General features: G+C 37.6%; 1 protein-coding gene across 1 annotated transcript in view; it reads right to left on the minus strand.

Moving 5' to 3' along the window:
- Positions 1 to 5,427: 5,427 nt before the first annotated feature.
- adamts2a (ADAM metallopeptidase with thrombospondin type 1 motif, 2a) overlaps positions 5,428 to 19,424 on the minus strand; it is a 96,636-nt gene continuing 82,639 nt past the window's right edge. Inside the window, exons 18-22 of the mRNA XM_073871077.1 lie at positions 19,241 to 19,373; positions 18,928 to 19,135; positions 13,909 to 14,042; positions 13,749 to 13,819; positions 5,428 to 9,288 (exon numbers count right to left, since the gene is read on the minus strand). Of these exons, the coding sequence (XP_073727178.1) occupies positions 8,504 to 9,288; positions 13,749 to 13,819; positions 13,909 to 14,042; positions 18,928 to 19,135; positions 19,241 to 19,373 (1,331 nt within the window). The 3' untranslated portion in view covers positions 5,428 to 8,503. The remainder of the gene's footprint in view (positions 9,289 to 13,748; positions 13,820 to 13,908; positions 14,043 to 18,927; positions 19,136 to 19,240; positions 19,374 to 19,424) is intronic.

The raw sequence follows: 19,424 nt of genomic DNA on the forward strand, positions 1-19,424 counted from the left end.
GGAATAAGGAAAAGGCCTAGCAGCTCCAGACATTTTTATTCACTTCTCCTTTAAATTATTTAGTCAATTTGGAAGAGAAAGTCAACATCCAACACAGTAAGACGTGCAGTGGAGTGACCATTAAAGTTTTAGTAATGCTCTCTGTGGGGAGGAATATGAACATGAAATATTGATTTGAGAACATGAAAAGATTTCTTTGTTGTAAATGCTCCATACATACTGTATGGCAACGCAAAGCATAACGGTATGCTTTCCTGTTTTGCTCATAAAAATGTTATATAATGTTGATGTTATATAATGTTTTACATTTTTTCCCGTAGTTAACAAGCTAACTTTCATGGAGATATTGTTTAAAAACAATATTAAAAAATAAGTAAGACCAGGGCTGATTGTCTGACACTAACTGTATGGTTTTGAGGCAAAAGTCTAATTATACAATGTTTTTTATCTGTTAGTATATATGTACATATATATTCAAATAGAGTATATGTTTATTTCTGTAATAAACTTGCCTCATGCTGTCAGCAATCTGATACAAAGGTCATGAAAAAACTGACATACAAACATGACCTCTACATGTTTTTGTGTTTTCCCCACAAATCACAAGGACACTCTGCTCTGATTGGCTGTTTCTCAGAGCGGTTCAGTTCAGTAGCTCTGTGTGTGTGTGTAAACATGCCTTATGAGTCTGTATCAGATAAAGGTACAGATTTTGAGGAATAATCAATTGTTTGGAGATTGTTAATGGATGTTTCTGAGTGGTAAGTTTCTGTTTTTTTTCAGTATGGACCTTTTTTTAAAATGTAGCTTAAATAAATTGATTGCGACCTCTTACCTTAATTTAAGCGTCACCGTCCCGTATACGGGACACCTAAGTTTACTTCAATATTGTTGAGGTAAATGTTAATCTATCACTACAAACTATATATTATTTGAAAGGTCTAAGCCTCTAGAATACAAATTTCAGCAGTGTTTTATAAAATAAATTATGTAGGGAGAGTAATTGATTCATTTATGAAGAGAGTGCGCCTCAAAACATTTATATCCTGCTAAATGTCACTGTCTCGCCAGCGGGGCACCTAGGTTTACTTCAGTTTTTTCCATGTGAATTCTTATATGTAATAATGTAATAATGTTGCAGTGACAGTAATATGATTCATTTATGACAAGAGTATGCAGAGAACCGTTGACACCTACTGACCGTTGTTGGTAAAACCACTAAAACTGTAACACAAACCTCATTTTTTGTGATTTTAACTTTGAAATTTGTATCACAACTGCTTGAGACATATGGCTTCATGTTTACTTTATTACTTTTTTGAGAAATTTACCTTTTTATAATTTTTTATAATTTTTTTTTAAGATGTTATTGGATTCTTTTTATTTATTAAAATAAATGTAAACTGCTATAACAATTTTTCTGTTAAATATTTTCATCTGCTTACACTTCAGTCAAAACCCTTGAATTGTCTTCTTTAAAACAAGACCAAGATTAGGCTTCTAAAGGATAGGACGACGCTTAATGGTGCATTTACACCAACCGCGCTAGAGGCGTGAAGCGCGAGTGATTTCAATGTTAAGTCAATGTGGAGACGCGTTGACGCGCGTCAGGAGGTCCCGCGCCGCGGAATAGGCGTTCGGCGCGGAGCGGAAGACGCGTTTCCGCCTCATTCGCGCGTGAAGCTCGCGCGAAAGGCGCGAATTGAGCGTTGTGCGCGGTACGCGCGAATGGTGCTTTTGTACATTTTGCAGTTCACGCGAATTTGCGGCTGACGCCCGAGTTGAAAAATTTGAACTTTGGCGGAATTTCGCGCCGCGTTAACCAATCAGGAGCCTGCCTGCTGCTGTGGTGGCAGCCCCGCCCAGAGTCACTCATTCAAGCAGTCACTCGGAGCTATATGACACAAGTTGTTATTTCTATAGAGGAGACAGGAATAAAAAGGACCTCGCTTTGAAGAGTGTTAGTAAGGACTTTGGGCAACCTGGTAAGTTGTAATACACACTTTACTTTTGAGTTAGGTTACGTTTATCGACCCGCGCCGTTTATTTTCCTCCTATAGTAAGGTTACCCAATACAAACTGGTAACTCAACATCATGCACAATCAACATCAGTCATCTTGCAAACAGACACTCGCACAGCAGTTGCCCCTCCCACAAGAAGCGGAGTTTGCCTCGGACGCGCGTCAAATGCTTGCTTTTTCCGCGCGTCTACTCCGCTCTACACGCGCGAATGCATTCAAAGTGTTCAAGCTGCAAACTAGGCGCGGTAGACGCGATTTTGACGCCCAAAACGCGTTTGGTGTAAACCCTGCATAAGAGGTTAAAAAATTGAGTAAATTGAATGAATAATTTTTTTCAGTGTAAAACTTCAGCCTAAACGCTAGCATATAGCATTAACTATAGAAAGTTAACAATAGTGTTTGAGGCTCACGATATGTCCAAGCCGATCAGAAGCCCCATTGACATCCATACTATGGATATCAATGGGGCTTCTGATCAGTTTGGTTACAAACATTCCTCAAAATATCTTCCTTTGTGTTCAACAGAAGAAAGAAATTTATACAGGTTCAACTCAACATAAGAGTGAGAAAATGATGACAGAACTTTTATTTTTGAGTTAACTATCCCTTTAAGTTGGTCTTCCCAGCCCGACCAGCAATCTAGACCAGCTTGACCAGTTAAAAAGTGATCAAAAACCCCTTAAAACCAGCCTGCAGCATCAGCTACAACAGACTGGGAAACTAGTTAAAACCAGCCCAAATGTGTTTTTGTTCATCAAGGTGAATCCTCACTATAGGTCGCCATTTGAATAGAAATCAGTGCTTTAGGGGGGATCCACACTGAAAAAAAGGATTCATTCAATTTACTCATTTTTTTTAAGGTAAGTGGTCACAATTTATTTATTTAAGCTACATTTAAACAAAAAAATGTGAAATACAAAACAAAACAAAAAACTTTTGTTTAAATGCAGCTTAAATAAATTGATTGCACCGCTTAGGCCTACCTTAAAGAAATGGAGTAAATTTAATTAATCATTTTTTTCAGTGCAGGACCCCCATATAAGGCATTAGGGACCCCCTATAAGTGAAGATTTTACTTGCGGAGGTCCCTCAAATATTTTAGTAAAGATAGTATTTGGCCAAAACATCAATTTAAGTGTAGAAGAAAGAGTGTCTTACCTAAATCTCACATTTAGTGCAGACAGGGCCGGCTTGAGGCATAAGCGAACTAAGCAGTTGCTTAAGGCCCCGTGGACACCAGGGGGCCCACAATCGTTTTTTTGCAATTAAATAACTTATACAAGTAATATAAATAAATAATTGAATACGAATGAATTAATAAATAATTCAAGACAAAAAAATTCTGATTTGCAAATAACTGCTGTGGGTTTGTAGTGCTAGTTTTTGAGTCATGCACAATATAGACACCTCGCGTCAATTGACAATTCGCGCAAGTGCGGGTCACTGTAATAAATGATAAGCCATGTCACAAAAAAGGATGTATACCTCTGGTGCCAAAAAGAGAAAGAAGAAAAGGACAGAGGAGAAAAAAGAGCAAGATAAAGGTAAGTTTGCATGATTATTTACAGTATGTTTAATTTGTGCAGCAGCAGCTAGTGTGGTGTGACAGATCGCAGTTTGATCCGTGATCGACCCACAGTTCGGCTTGCATGTGATTTGCGGATTAATAGGGAAAGTTGCTCATTTGCAAGTGTTTCAAAGGCTTGTAAATGTTAACATTTCAAGTGATTTTAAACAATTTTACCCACAAAAAGGCGCTAAAGTGAGCAGGTTTCTGGACGCACATGCGGTATTTGTCCGGCCCAGCTCTAGTCAGAGGTGATCCTCACTACGCCCTTCAGAGATCAGAACACTTGATATTTAAACTTTAGAGAGAGAGTTACGCTACTGTGTGCCATACTGTAGCCCATTAGCATAAATTTGAGGAATAGAGCACTTCAAAACAACGTAATGTTTTTATGCTGTGCCGTTTGTAATTCGTCCTCCGTCTGTGTGTGCGCGCTTTAAGTGAACTCAGTAGTGCACACATGTGGAGACGCGTTTCAGCAAAGCAAAAAAAAAAAAAAAAAGAGCGAACATAAAATCTTTCTGTTCTTGACAGGGAACATACAAACAAAATGATCTCCACAGTATTCTTTTTCCAATAAAACATTTCTTTATGTCTTAGGTTTATGTATAGATTAGGCAGAAACCATGTTAACCTACTTAAGTCTATGTCATTAATGTTAATCAAACAATCCAAGACAACGAGAAAAAATAATAACTAGCCTATATTTAATTTATACAATGAAGACAGTGCTATGATTCATTTGATTTGATTTCTGTACCTAATGCTAATTTTAGACCTTACTTAATGTGCAACTTTGTTCTTTTTATAAATTTTTGTAAATTCTTTAATTTTTAATAAACAAAATGGTGGGAGGGGGGCCCCCAAACAAATTCTGCTTAGGGCCCCTAAGAGGCTCGGCCCAGCACTGAGTGCAGAGGGCAAAACAGACACGCATTATTTTAGTACAGCTACGGCCAAATCTCGCGAGATGGTGGGTTAGGGAAAACTGCGCTCCTTCAGCGAGATTTCACGAGATTATGGCCGTAGGTATCCCTTTGAGCCACAATCCACTTTCTTTTAGAAGCAACGTTTATATCCTTCACATTTTACAGTACTGTATAACAAGCCTTTTCAAACATTATGAATATAAACATATACAAATATTATGGCTTATCATATTCCGTTTTTAATATTTAAATGTTTCATATTTATACAATTAATGTTTGGTATTGGTCAAGCTTTCAAACAAATAAAATGGTCTTATTTATTTATATTATAAACTACTGTATTCATACTTATATACTTTTAACTTTGGTTATTGGCTTATATCCTAAACAGTATAATTATGGTTTGATTTTGAAAGTTGCTTAGCCTATTCATTACTCGTCATTACTACACTCGATTAGATTTATGCAAAAATAACAGCACTGAAACATCAATATAGCAGTCCAATGTTGACACAAAAAAAGCAAATTTTTGTCATGCTTCGTATCTGTCTGATGACACAAGGTTTATTTTCGAAAACAGCTTCTTAAAGACCTTGCAAAATAGAGGTCGTCTCAGCTTGGAGCAACCTCGTACCATCATACTGCCATCTGCTGTCCATAGTCATTGATGTTTTCTCCCAGCTGTCATATAAAATGTGTTGAGCTTAATTAAGTTAAAAGATTTATTGTCTTAAAAAATAAGAATAAAGAAACTTACAAACAACGAAAGCAAGCACGAATTTAAATCCAAAATACTCGCGGAGTGTGAGATCAATAGTGAAGCAGCGCCATCTTGTGTTCATCATTTGGTAACTCAAGCAACCTAACTGCTGTTTCAGAACAGGAATCAAGCAAATAAAACCAGCACCATTACTTTTATTTGCAGCTTTATTTATTCATGTGATGAATCAAAAAGTTAAATGTCCATTCGTGCCCTTTAAAGAAAGCAGACTCACACTGAACTCACCATAACAGTACTCAGACAATGTGATGAATATATCATAATATTGCTTCTTGTGTTTTTAGGTTAACTGTAGGATTGTCACTAATGCCGCATGCACAAAAAGCGCAAAATTGGCATGCCTTTGGGAAAAGCACAGGTACCTCAAATAAATACAAAAAATAAAATTCTAATTCATATTTACAACATTTGTAAATTAATTCAGGTGTGCGCACTGAAAATTAGCTACATGAATAAGCTTTTTTAATGTACACTAAGATTGCATCCTAAATGTTGTACTGTACAGTGTACACTACAATATGTACTTGGCCATCTGGGTAATGCTGTCTTCACTAAAGGATAAATTATTGAATGCACCCTTATTTTAACATTAACTGTATATGTAAACAACAAACACTTTGCTGTAAAATAATAAGCACCAAGTTGTTCAAATTTTTTAGACCACCTTGGGTTACCACAGATCATGTGGTGTAAAAACAATGTTTAAGCTCATAATACAGTGTTACACAGGACTCTTGGGACTGGGCAGCTCTATAAACTTCACTGTAGTCATGGCTGTAGCCAGGGTTTGAAAATTAGTAAGGTCCAGGGGTGTTAAGAGTTAACAAATGGGAGAAAAAAGTGCACTAAAATACACTTTAAGTACACTATGTACTATTTTGTGCACTAATTTTGTAGTTTATATACCAGAAATGAGTCTTTAGTACTTAAGATAAACTTTAAAAGTTCTAAGTGTACTTAACTGTGCTATTTTAAGACCATTTATTTCAATACACTAGAAACTATTAATACTTTTTTTAGTGCATTGAAGTACTATTCAAGTACTGTAGAAGTATATACTTTTCATTACTATATTTTATAGTGCATAACTTTTACAAAATACTTATTTGAATGTAGTTTTAGTAGTATACTTTATTTTAACCTGGGATCTTATTTATTCTGTCTTAACCTTTTTGTCATTTTACACTTTGGATACACAATCTATCTATATGTTTTGGGGGGTGGGCATTGTTATATCATCCCCTATTTATTAGATCACAATTTGTTAATTCTTTAATAGGGTGGATAATTTATTTATTTTCATGCAACAATGCTTATTATAGCTTTATATTAATCATTATAATAAGCAATATTATATAAAACAAGAACTTTGTTTAGTGCTCATATGAATGTTTTTAGCATGACTTTGTTAAATGCTAACTCCTAAACTTCTTCACGGCCAATGTTTACATTTGGCATATTTTATTTTAAAATCAATTATCTTTGTATCCGTGTTTTAGTGTTACAAGTGTTTTAATCATGATGATTATTGACCGAATATAGTATTATGTCAGCAATAACCTGCCCACGCTTAATGATGTGCCATTTGATTACTTTTTAGGTGCTGGTCACCCCGTGTTGCCAGATATTAGGATGAAAACAAACAAAATAGGCCATAAAGCAAAAAATAAGTTCAGACCTTGTCTTTCAGAATAAATCAGAGACATCGCTAACAGTAAGCTACACATTCTTACTTTATAAATTTCACAAAGTGTCGCATTAATTGCTAAAACATTAAACACTACTTCTACAGACGATTTTTCACGATGGGATCTGGCAACACTGTGAATGCTGCACAGTTGCCAGCGTCTCACAGAGTCAATCTCCGTCATTTTACGCTTAACTATACAGTAAACTGTCCAAACTTAAGTATATACGCGGATGCCAATATGAGTCGTTTAAAATGACTAATTAGTCATTCCGAGAACTTTAAATTTAATTTTTTAATATATAAAAATTTACCGAGGTCTGGATCTTATAGCTGGCTACGGCCATGACTGTAGTGAACTGCAGCAAGTGAAAAGTCGAAACAATATGAACCAAAATCATTCAGCCAAACCTCAAAGGGACACTCCACTTTTTTTGAAAATATGCTAATTTTCCAGCTCCCCCAGAGTTAAACACCCGATTCCCACCGTTCCGGAATCCATTCAGTCGATCTCCGGGACTGGCGCCAGCACCCCCAGCACAGCTCAGCACAATCAACCGAATCCGATTAGACCACCAGCATCGCACCAAAAAACAACCAAAGAGACGCAATGATATTACGCAGCAGGCGAAAATAGTCTCCTTAGTACTGTATCTTTCAATAGCGGGGGACTATTTTCGGCTGCGTAATATCACTACGCCTGCTGCAGACATGTTACATCAGCAAAGTCCTTGATTATTACGCCAGAATGAGATTATAGTTCCTAGACATATCTGCCTAGAAAATCACAACTTTTAATTTTCTGTCTTTCTTAGTAGACGATGTAACTACAGAAGAGTCAAGTTTTAAATAGGAAAAATATCAAAACTCTTTGATTATTTTTTAGCGCGATGCCAATGGTCCAATCAGATTCAACTAATTATGCCAAGCCATGCCAAAAGTGCCAGCGCCAGACCCGGAGATCAACCGAATGGACTCCAAAACGGCAAAAATCAAATGCTGAACCCCAGGGGAGCTGGAAAATGTTTTTGAAAAAAGTGGAGTGTCCCTTCAAAGATGAAACAATGACTTACATAATCTTTTTCCCACTTAAAATCACAGGTTAGAAATATGAAAAATATTTTTTAACAAAATCCACAATTCATGGGTCTCCATCTTTAAAAAAATGGAAATGTGCAACCAATTCGAGTGCATTCAAAAAGCAAAATATCTTAGTGGTTTCGCAATGCCTGATCTTCAATAACAGACGACTTCAAATAGGCTCCTGCATTTGTGTGGTTAAACCCTGCGACAGTCTCACTTTCACTTGAGCGTCGACTATGGCAATTTTTCTTTCCGGACCACACGTGTTAAGATGCCCTGACAGACACTTTGTGAAAGGCTGAGATCTCCGGTTATTTCCTGAATAATAATGTAAATGCCAAGAGAGAGTGTAGCGGCTTTAAAACCACTTGTAAAAACATACTCGCAACAAACCGCAAGATCACCAGGCATGAGCAAACAGAAATAACTATTTATCAGTCTCCTGGTTTCCTTTTCATTCTTTGAAGGAGAAAGTCTTGCTTCCTCTTCTCCGCAAGGAGCTCTTGGATTCGTTTATTGTGCGTTTTCTCACGGAACGGCACTCGCTTTCTGGAAACAAAGTGGTTTAGTGCGACCTCATTTGGACGGACAATGCTGTAGGAAACATCGATGGAGTTGTTTTCCTTCTTGTCGTCCGAATTATGGAGACTTATTATGGCAGGAGGACTTGTCGGGGTAACTCGGGGCTGTGGAGTTGTTGTAACCGTTGTGTCGGGTTCATCCACATGATTGGAAGTGGTTGGCCATGGATCTGTAGTTGATATGTACTCCAATGATTCAGATTCCCAGATGCGTACAGTTGAAGATCTGCTCCATGTTTCATCATCGAAGAAAGGGACGCTGGTATCTTCCTCATAGTGGAACGTGCTGGGATGCTTGGTGATAACTTCAGTGGTAAAGGGGACTGTGGTTCCTCTCTTGAAGGTGAATGGGCTTAAAGTGGTAATGTCTTCCCAAAGCGTTGGGTCGGTGTTTGGTCTCGTCCATGGTGTTCGGGGCTTCAGTGAGGTGCTGTACACCCGTGTGGTGTCAGCTGGAAAGGAGGTTATAGGAGGTGGAAGAGTGGTGTAGGTCCGGGCACTGGTAACGTTGAATTCAGCGGTGTAGTTTCCTTCTTTGCAGGACTTGCAGCACATCTGTCTGTAGCTGGGATTGGAGCAATATTTATTAAGACCCTCCATCTGACAAAACACAGATTTGTCTCCTTTGCAGCGTAACCCTGGAAGACAAACCGGCAGACTTAGTTTGGAGCCATCGAGTGAGATTTTTTTTAATAAAGGTTTTGGGTTTTCTGGTTAATATAGTAGTGGGAAAACGAAAAAGGGAATGAAAACAGAAATGTCCTAAATGTAATGTTACTATAGTACTGTAGTAACATCCCACCAATAGAAGCCAACACATTAAAGTCTGTGTAAAGTCTGATATTAAATATATTCTCAGTTTGTGACACCACAGGAAAAACTAAAATATTAACCATCCAGCCAAATTTGAATAATTAAAAAAACACACCAAATAAATAAATAAAGTTATCAAAATTTTGGTAAGACCACCTGCTCTCAAACGTTCACAGTCTTTTAACGTGTTTCAGCAATACATTTTTTAACATTTGCATTTAGAAACAATTCTCTAAAATGACTTTACACAGACTTTAACAATAGAGATCCACAAAAACCATTATAGTTACCATCAAAACCAGTACAGCTCCCATTACAACCCTTAAACATTTTATAATGTATGTGATTGTTATTTAAATAGTTTTTTTTCAGCAAGGAAAGTTAGTAAGCAAGAGCGAAAAAAAACTTTTTGCATAGTAATAGTTTCAATATTCAATAGATGACTTGACCCTTTATTCCCAAAAACACAGCTGACAAGGAACCACATTAGTTACACAGTGACTTTCTGTCATATACTGTATAGAGCGTGTACAAGACGACACACAAAACTGCTCTCGTTACAATGTAAACCGCTTTGAAATGTCACATCATTCACAGATTAGTAAACACTTTGGTAAAACATCTCATAACACCATCAAATTCATTTAAAATTGTACACAATTATGAAGAATGTAACTGTAAAATGCAAATGGCACACAACCTGGACAATAACCCAACAGTACTCAAGAAAGACCAACAGAGGGCCCAAAGCATTTGAACAGAGACTTTCAACAGGTTTAACCAAACTGCCCTTAGTCTTTTCTATATGTATATATATATATATAATCTGTCTAATTTAACGTGAGGTGGTTTGATGTCATTTTTCAATAAATAAATAAATAAATAAAGGAACAGTCTTGGTAAAAGCTACTGTGCTTTTCATTTATTGCAAAGCTGGTCTTGTGTATTTGAACGAATGAGGACTTTTAACCTGGACCCTATTTTATTCATCTGAATTCGGGCTACTCAGATGAACAGCCATTACTGATAAAAAAACGCAGCATCTCACACGTATCTACACATACATATGCAGACATGAATAAACTTTATAATCCTGTAAAATATCACTTTAAATATCGAGCTCTCATCATAATAGAAGTCTCTCAAAATCATTACTGTCCAGGCAAGGAAACCTGGTTTAAGTTAAAATACACAGGTAAGTACAATATATCATTTTTGTTACTGGTGTATAACAGTCATTTAATATGTTACGGTATTAAGATTACTAAGTATGTCATATCACTTAAGGAATAATTGACGACGGGCCGCTGAACTACTCGAAAATAATGCACACCCAAGGTGGCAACGTGGCACGACGCATCGCGTCGTGCCACACTACCACCCTGGGCGTGCATTATTTTCGAATAATTCAACGGCCCGTCGTCAATTATTCCTTACATATATACATAATTGCTGTATAGTTTATAAAAAGGCCTTTAGATATACCATCTGTCTTTTCAAACACTTACGATCATGATGCAGAAGTGAAGGATCATGATTTAATATAAGATCTGATGATCTGTTTTCTTTTACTGTAAACTGTAAATCTTTTTACATTTACAGTTTGAAATCGTGTGGGCATGCAGACTTAGTGATATGAATGTCACATCTTTAAAGCTAAATTAAGGCAAAAGTTTTTGATGTACGGTAAGTGGAATTATTATTTTTTTACAAATTATACAGAAGCATGAGGTATTTTTATCCTTCAATGTAATGTCAAACATCAACACGCAACCGATATACAACATAAAACGTACATTCTAAAGTAACCGGAACTGTTTCTCCCAGTATTGTACAAAAACATTATTGGGAGGTTTCCCGGACAGGGTTTATCCTAGTCCCAGACTAAAATGCATGTTTGAGCTGCCTTAATATAAAAACATCTTGCACTGACATACATCAGTGCCATTGTTTTGTCTCAAGATGCACAGTATAGTATTGTTTTTATAAGGTTTGTAAAATTACTTAAATGTCCTAATATAACTAAGGCCTAGTCCTGGATTAATCTAAACCCCGTCTGAGAAACTCCCCCTATATGAGTAAAAATAAACTTAAAGGGACACTCCATTTTTTTTAAAATATGCTTATTTTCCCGCTCCCCTAGAGTTAAACATTTGATTTTTACTATTTTGGAATCCATTCAGCTGATCTCCGGGTCTGGCGGTACCACTTTTAGCATAGCTTAGCATAATCCATTGAATCTGATTAGACCATTAGCATTGCGCAAAAAAATGCTGAAATTTGCTGAAAATAGTCCCCTTTATAACTTTCAATAGCAAGGGACTATTTTCAGGCACTGCGTAATATCACTACGCCTGCTCCAGGCATGTTACAGCACTAAATTCCTTGATTATTACGCCAGAATGAGAGTATAGTTCCTAGCTATATCGACCTAGAAAATCACAACTTTTAATTTTTTTGTCGGTCTTAGTACACGATGTAACTACAGAAGAGTTCATTTTTAAATAGGAAAAATATCGAAACTCTTTGGTTATTTTTGAGCGCGATGCTAATGGTCTAATCAGATTCAATGGATTATGCGAAGCTATGCTAAAAGTGGTACCGCCAAAACCGGAGATCAGCTGAATGGATTTCAAGACGCTATAACTCAATGGTTTAACTCCAGGGGAGCTGAAAAATAAGGCTATTTAAAAAAAAAAATTGAGTCTCCCTTTAAAGGTGCACTCAGCAATGTGTAGATTTTTAGCAGCATCTAGTGGTGAGATTGTGAATTGCAACCAACGGCTCAGTCCACTCTCCCTTTTAAAACGCATAGTGAAGCTACGGTAGGCATCACAGGACAAACACGTCATCATCTGAGACAATGTAGTGACAAAATGCACTCTTTAGAGTAGTTTGTCCGTTAAGGGCTACTGTAGAAACATGACGGCAACTTTCAAGTAAGGGGACCCAAGGTGTATGTAGATATAAATGGCTCATTTTAAGGTAATAAAAACAATACAGTTCACATTGCAAGGTCTTTATACACCACTGATAATATAGTTATGTAGATTACCGTATTTTCCGGAGTATAAGTCGCATCATTCAAAAATGCATCATTAAGATGAAATGACATATATAAGTCGCGGTGGACTATACGTCGCATTTATTTAGAAAATTATTTCACAAAATCCAAGCCAAAGAACGGACATTTAATCTGGAAAGGCAAGTTATTCAACTAAACAATAGGAGGCTGAATAGATGTCTGTAAATTAAAGTAATATTATCAGTTATTTAAAGGATAAATCATAGCATACAGAACTTACCTGGAAGGTTGAATAGGTTAAATTAACCGAACAAGCCAACTAGCGTGAAGTTCACAGATTCGTCATTCCACATTACTGAATCCATTGAATTACATAATTACAGAAGCAGCATATAGCGGACTCTCGCGGCTGTAGACGGTAATGATGTCTCTTGCCTCATAAATGTCAAAATTAATTCATACTGACTTACAAGGTGCACCTGACTATAAGACGCAGCACCAGCCAAATTATGCAAAAAAAAAAAAAACGCAGCTTATAGTCCGGAAAATACGGTATATGGCATTTCTGTCAAGAGATCCTACTAAAAGTTACACATTGCACCTTTAACTAACCGCATCTATGGTGCAAAGTGTCACTGGCGAGACAAACATACAGCAAAATTACTTTATGCACCTTTAAAGAATGAAACGGCTGTGGAAGCTAGCTTCACTTGCATTGTGATCTGTATACTCATCTCGTAAACCATTTATCGAGAAACTATGTACAAAAATACATGACATTTAACAGTCAAAATAAGTACCTACTAAATCGCTTTATAGATATATTTGTCTCATATTGTATATGCATATAACTGATAAATTGACCAGAAAGTTCCAGTCACCAGTGATCGCAGAACGCCTCCCTCACACAGAGGAGCTTGTTTAGTAAGTTGAAGTCTTAGCCATATATCCATATTTCCTGACACGTCATTCCCACCGCGGCTTTTTAAATCAAGCTCACGCATCCGCTGCCCTCTTTCAATGCACTTTAAGAGGCAGTGTTCACCCCTCAGCCCTGCAGAAGACCATGTGTAGAGCGGACAAGGGCAGAGCAAAGAAATTCCCTCCGAAGAAGGAGAAGTTATATAAAGAGCAGATCGAGAGGAAGAAGCGGTCAGGGCAAAGTGTAACAAAGCCATAGCGTAAGAGAAAGAGGAAGAGTCCAGGTGAGAGCAGCCATGCAGCACACTGAAGGCTCCTGACTGGAGTAAGGCCGTTTACTTGAGGAGATCTTGGGTGCTGGGAACTCTGGGTCTGCTCTGGAGAGCCACTGGATTAGGAAGTTCCCTCGGTCATTTGGAGGTCGAAACGAACAAGATGCTTTAGCTAAAGTAGTGTTATGGATTAAGGGATTTGAAGCGGTTGTGAGATATAAAAACACTCATTTGGACATGGAGACAGCAGACAGGTTCTGATGTTCTCGGGCTTGGTGTCCATGCAGAGGCCGATGGCGTTGTCAGGGGTGCTGCACATCACCTGGCGTTCCTGAGATCCATTACCACAGGTCACTGAGCACTACACACACATAAACATTACATAAACATATGTGTGACCAAAACACTTCTGTAGCATTAAAGGTGCAGTGTGTACATTTTGAAAGGATCTCTTAACAGCAATGCAATATAATAATAGGCGCCTAATCATGCAAAAAATCACGTGGCACCGCAAGAACCGACAGCTGGATAACGGCTGGAGTTGGGGTTAGAATTGGGGTTTGGGTTAGGATGTCATAAAAAGTTGTTCTAACCCCAAATCCAAGCGATTAATAGTAAAAAACTTTATAAACTAATAAATAAAACGACAAAAAAAGAACGTCATTTTAAGAGAACGGGAATGACTGGCATATCATAGGCACGCCAATTTGGAATTTGGTGCTTTGTATTGCACGAGTTTTCACAATTCGTGCTATTTATATGCATCTCCATGAGACTGTGTCCCCTGTGACGGCTACCGTAGCTTCTCTATGTGTTTTAAGGTAAGGGGTGCAATTTGCAACCTTACCACTAGATGCTGCTAAAATCTACACACTGCACCTTTAACAGGGTCATGTTATACTGTATATTGAGTTTTAAATTATTTATCTCAGCTTCAGCAGCATCTGGGAAAAGCTTGCATTATACAGTGAGGAAAATAAGTATTTGAACACCCTGCTATTTTGCAAGTTCTCCCACTTAGAAATCATGGAGGGGTCTGAAATTGTCATCGTAGGTGCATGTCCACTGTGAGAGATATAATAAAAAAAATCCAGAAATCACAATTTTTAACTATTTATTTGTATGATACAAAGATTCTCTATTGGGTTTTGGTCTGGAGACTGGCTAGGCCACAAAAAAACACCCGCAAAGGATGATGCTACCACCCCCATGCCATACCTGTCAAGTATCCCGTTTTGGCCGGGAAAGTCCCGTATTTTACCCTTCTTTCCCGCCGTCCTCCCGTATTAGTATTTTCCCGTAAATCTCCCGTATTTTAACCTGCGTTATTACAAAAATAATAATACCCGGGCGGAGTAATAAAAAAACATTCCCAATCCCAGATCGCTAAAGGTCCACTGATTCCGCTAATCCACTTCGTGTTTTCCCACCCGCTCCGCAGCATCTCTGTGTGCACTCTCTGCCTGGAGAGCGCAGACGACAGTTTCTGTCTGAAGTTTGTTGCATCAACAGGTAGATTTATTACATTATATCAGTTGTTAAACCGCAGAATTACTAATTTGGAAGTTTGTTTATGTATTTCTTCAGTTAATGATTTGCTGTCGGTGTTCTAAAAGTGCTTACAAGTTAGCAAGCAAACAGCAACAAAATATCCACATTATTATCGTTACAATGCTTGTCTAATGAATTAAATGTTCCCGGTCAGATCTAAGTTAACATAAACACTAAATTTGCTGTTGTTGGCACACTTAAAATACAAAAAACAACAATGGCTTCACAAAATAAAGACAGAGAACAGAAAGGGAGGCTGGTAAAGGCAGTTCAACATTGCAAACATGGATTCAAAGATCCATCAAGCCAGCAGGTAAATCATATAGAATATTTATTGTCACACTTTAATTCTTCTTGTTGTATTTTCCCATTATAATCACTTGTAATCACTTGTCTAAGTTGATGCTAGTAATATAGTTGGTTTGGGCCACTGCCCCATCTAGCATTTTCATTTTCTAAATGACAGTTCTCATTACAAAGAAAAGTGAATGGTTTATTAATAATTTTGGCATTAAGGTATAATGCAAAAGAAGTAAGGCTTTTCAACCTAAGGCCAGTGGGTTTTGTACAGATGCAAATTTGTGTGTATAGTTAGTATGTACAGTTTGAGTGTGAATTATGAAATGTAGTTTTCACAGAGCTGTGTGTTTCACTAGTTTTCTTGCTAATGAATTAGTTTGTTTAGTTAATTTTAACACAATTATCAGCACTGGTTTAAAAAATATTATCCGTCCCTCACCAGTCTTAAAATGTAAGGAATACTGGAGCTTGTTTGGGTTGGTGGTGGGACTGTTTCCCTTATTTTCAAATCCAAAACTTGACAGGTATGCCCCATGCTTCACAGTAGGGATGGTGTTCTTGGGATGGGACTCATCATTCTTCTTCCTCCAAACACGTTTAGTGGAATTATGACCAAAAGTTATATTTAGGTCTCATCTGACCACATGACTTATGACTCCTCTGGATCATCCAAATGGTCATTGGCAAACTTAAGACGGGCCTGGACATGTGCTGGTTTAAGCAGGGGAACCTTCCGTGCCATGCATGATTTCAAACAATTACAACTTAGTGTATTACCAACAGTAACCTTGAAAACGGTGGTCCCAGCTCTTTTCAGGTCATTCACCAGCGCTTCTTAGGATCATTGAGACCGCACGAGGCAGTCGCGTAGCTATGGGTGGGCCTGGGTGGGCCACCTGTCAGCTAGGCCCACCCACCTGTCTATCCAGTAAAGCCTATTAGTTATCCTAAATTATGTTGCAATTATCACTATTGACCTATAAAATAAATATTTTTTTTAAACTCTTGTTTGCTATTATAATAAGGAATAAGTTAATTTTGTAAATAGTAGTGCAATAAATAGCGTATTTCGAACAGCCTCCTCGCCCCTTCTACACCCCACATCATAGAAATGAACACCCGGTTTAAGGCTGACACGTAAGGAATAATGAAAGCTGCGCTGCTTCATTGTCTTAGAATGAAGGTCACGAAGACCTTCGGTGAGAAGACTTTACAGCTTGATGGTGCACCCTTTAACATTACCATTGAGGATTCTGAGGTGTTGGTTCAGCAGCGAAAAAAAGAAAAGTCTTTGCAGATAACATTTGCGCCCATGAGCCTTCTGGTCTGAAAACAAGGTGTGTTCAGGCGCATTGTTGGTGCGTTGCTATTTTGAGGCAAATAAAATAGACTACGCCATTGACCAACTAAAACCTGCCAATGGAGAAATATTGCTTTTGTTATTTAATGAGCGCATATGTGCCTATAAACGGCAACACGCATTTGCTTATCACATGGATGCGCAGCAGCACACAAACGTTTAAAATATGAAAAATCAAAGGATTAAAATTTTTAAATGTTTTAAAAGATTATTATTGAGTGTCTTGGACATAAATGAGGACCGATTATGAGACGTTAGAAAATGTAAAAAGCTGCTTCACCTGTAGCCTGGTAAGTAATTAAATGTTTTGCTTTAAACAAATGCAAATATTGCATTTATTTAGAATTTTTTTAATACTACCCCAAAGATTTATTATATATGATGACTTTATACCTGTGAATATGATGAGATGAGAACCGTTTTTATGTTATGCTTAAATTTCAAAACAATCGGCGCTGTTTTAGTGCTGAAACGGCGCGTTTATAAATGATTAATCTCCTGTTTGTTACAAATAAACTATTTTTAAAGTACAAACCTTTTCTTGCATATTTGTAAATTATTCTTTGAGATTACGATCATGTAGGCTATCCATACATTTACAACAATTAAAAGCCTGCTATTTTTACTTCCATGACTGAGGTTTAAATGAAGAATTTCAAAACGAAATAACTCAGTTTTTAACATTTTTGTCAAATTATTATTATGTTATCATGTTATTATTTTGTTTCATGGTGCTACTTAGCTGTATTTTTTAAGTTATGAAGGTTTAAATCAAAACAAACCAACTGCAGTTGAATTGATATTAATTGAAATGCACAACCAAAAAAAGAGATTTCTGAAAAAAACTGAGTTATCTCGTTTTGCAACGAAACTCTTCAAATAGCAATAAATTAGGCTACTATTTAAAGTATTTTTAAAGTGCAAAGCTTTTCTTGCATATTTGTAAAATATTCTTTGAGATAACACTGATCATCTGGGCTATCAATACATTTACAGCAATTAAAAGCCTGCTATTTTTACTTCCATGACTGAAAGAAAACGACTTTTTAAGGTTTTTAATACCAAAAAATACAAATTTAATTACAAATAAAAACAACACAATTTTTTAATATCAATCTTCATCCTCCGCTTAGTTTTTTAGTTTACAAATTCTTCCAAAATATGGAATCGGGATGGCGCCAGCGCAACTGGCTTGTAAAGGAGATGAGACTCTTATGGGTTTATTGAACTTGCTCTTAGATTGTTAAAATAGGGCCCATACAGGCTTTTGTTCTTATTAAATGGTGATATATTGAAGCCTGTGTAGTTGTGTGTTTGTATATTTTGATAACAGATGCATTTTGGTTAAGGCCCACCTGATTTTCTCTGCGCCCACCCACATTGTGAATCCTGGCTACGCTAGTGCCACGAGGTGAGATCTTGCGAGGTGAGATTGACAGTCATGTTTAGCTTCTTCCATTTTCTAATAATTGCTCCATCAGTGGACATTTTTTCACCAAGCTGCTTGGCAATTTCCCCGTAGCCCTTTCCAGCCTTGTGGAGGTGTACCATTTTGCCTCTAGTGTCTTTGGACAGCTCTTTGGTCTTGGCCATGTTAGTAGTTGGATTCTTACTGATTGTATGGGGTGGACAGGTGTCTTTATGCAGCTAATGACCTCAAACAGGTGCACCTAATTTAGGATAATAAATGGAGTGGCGGTGGACATTTTAAAGGCAGACTAACAGGTCTTTGAAGGTCAGAATTCTAGCTGATAGGCAGGTGTTCAAATACTTATTTGCAGCTGTATCATGCAAATAAAAAGTAAAAAAATCATATATTGTGATTTCTGGATCCTTCCCAGATCATGTCTCTCACAGTGTACATGCACCCACGATGACAATCCCAGACCCCTCCATTATTTCTAAGTGGGAGAACTTGCAAAATAGCAGGGTGTTCAAATACTTATTTTCCTTATTGTAAATGTGTTCGGCTGAAGAATTTTGGGTGAACTATTGCTTTAACTTTATCAGACCAACAGTTCACCCACATACACACCTGAGACCAGGGTCCTGTTCTCCACTGCGCAGGGCACAGTTGACGATTACACGACCGTCGTCCCTCGGGCCGATCGTCGTTACAGTATTTGGCATTGATGGCTTTGAACGAACCGTCCATTTCGGCTCTGACACAGCGCACGGGTCGAGTTTGAGTACCGGTCTTACCGCATGATTTACTGCACTCCTCCCATTCACCCGTCACCCAGCTAATGCACAAAACACATACATCATGGACGTAAGACTCATTTCCACCAATTACCATGACATCATCCACTGACACTTTGGAAATGATCGCGGTTTGAAATGCTTACATTGGTTCTGAGCACTCCTTCTGGTTGCAGGCCCGGCTGATGGCGCGAGGTTTGGTTATGTTGGAGCAAAAAGTGCGATGGACCATTTTGCCATCCGACTTCCTCCGGCAGCCAAATCGCGTGTACTGCTTCCCTAAAAAGCAGAGAGGAAGATTATTGAGCTATCAGCACTATTAAACCTCAT

Source organism: Misgurnus anguillicaudatus, chromosome 9, assembly GCF_027580225.2.
Source record: "Misgurnus anguillicaudatus chromosome 9, ASM2758022v2, whole genome shotgun sequence".
NCBI lineage: Eukaryota > Metazoa > Chordata > Actinopteri > Cypriniformes > Cobitidae > Misgurnus > Misgurnus anguillicaudatus.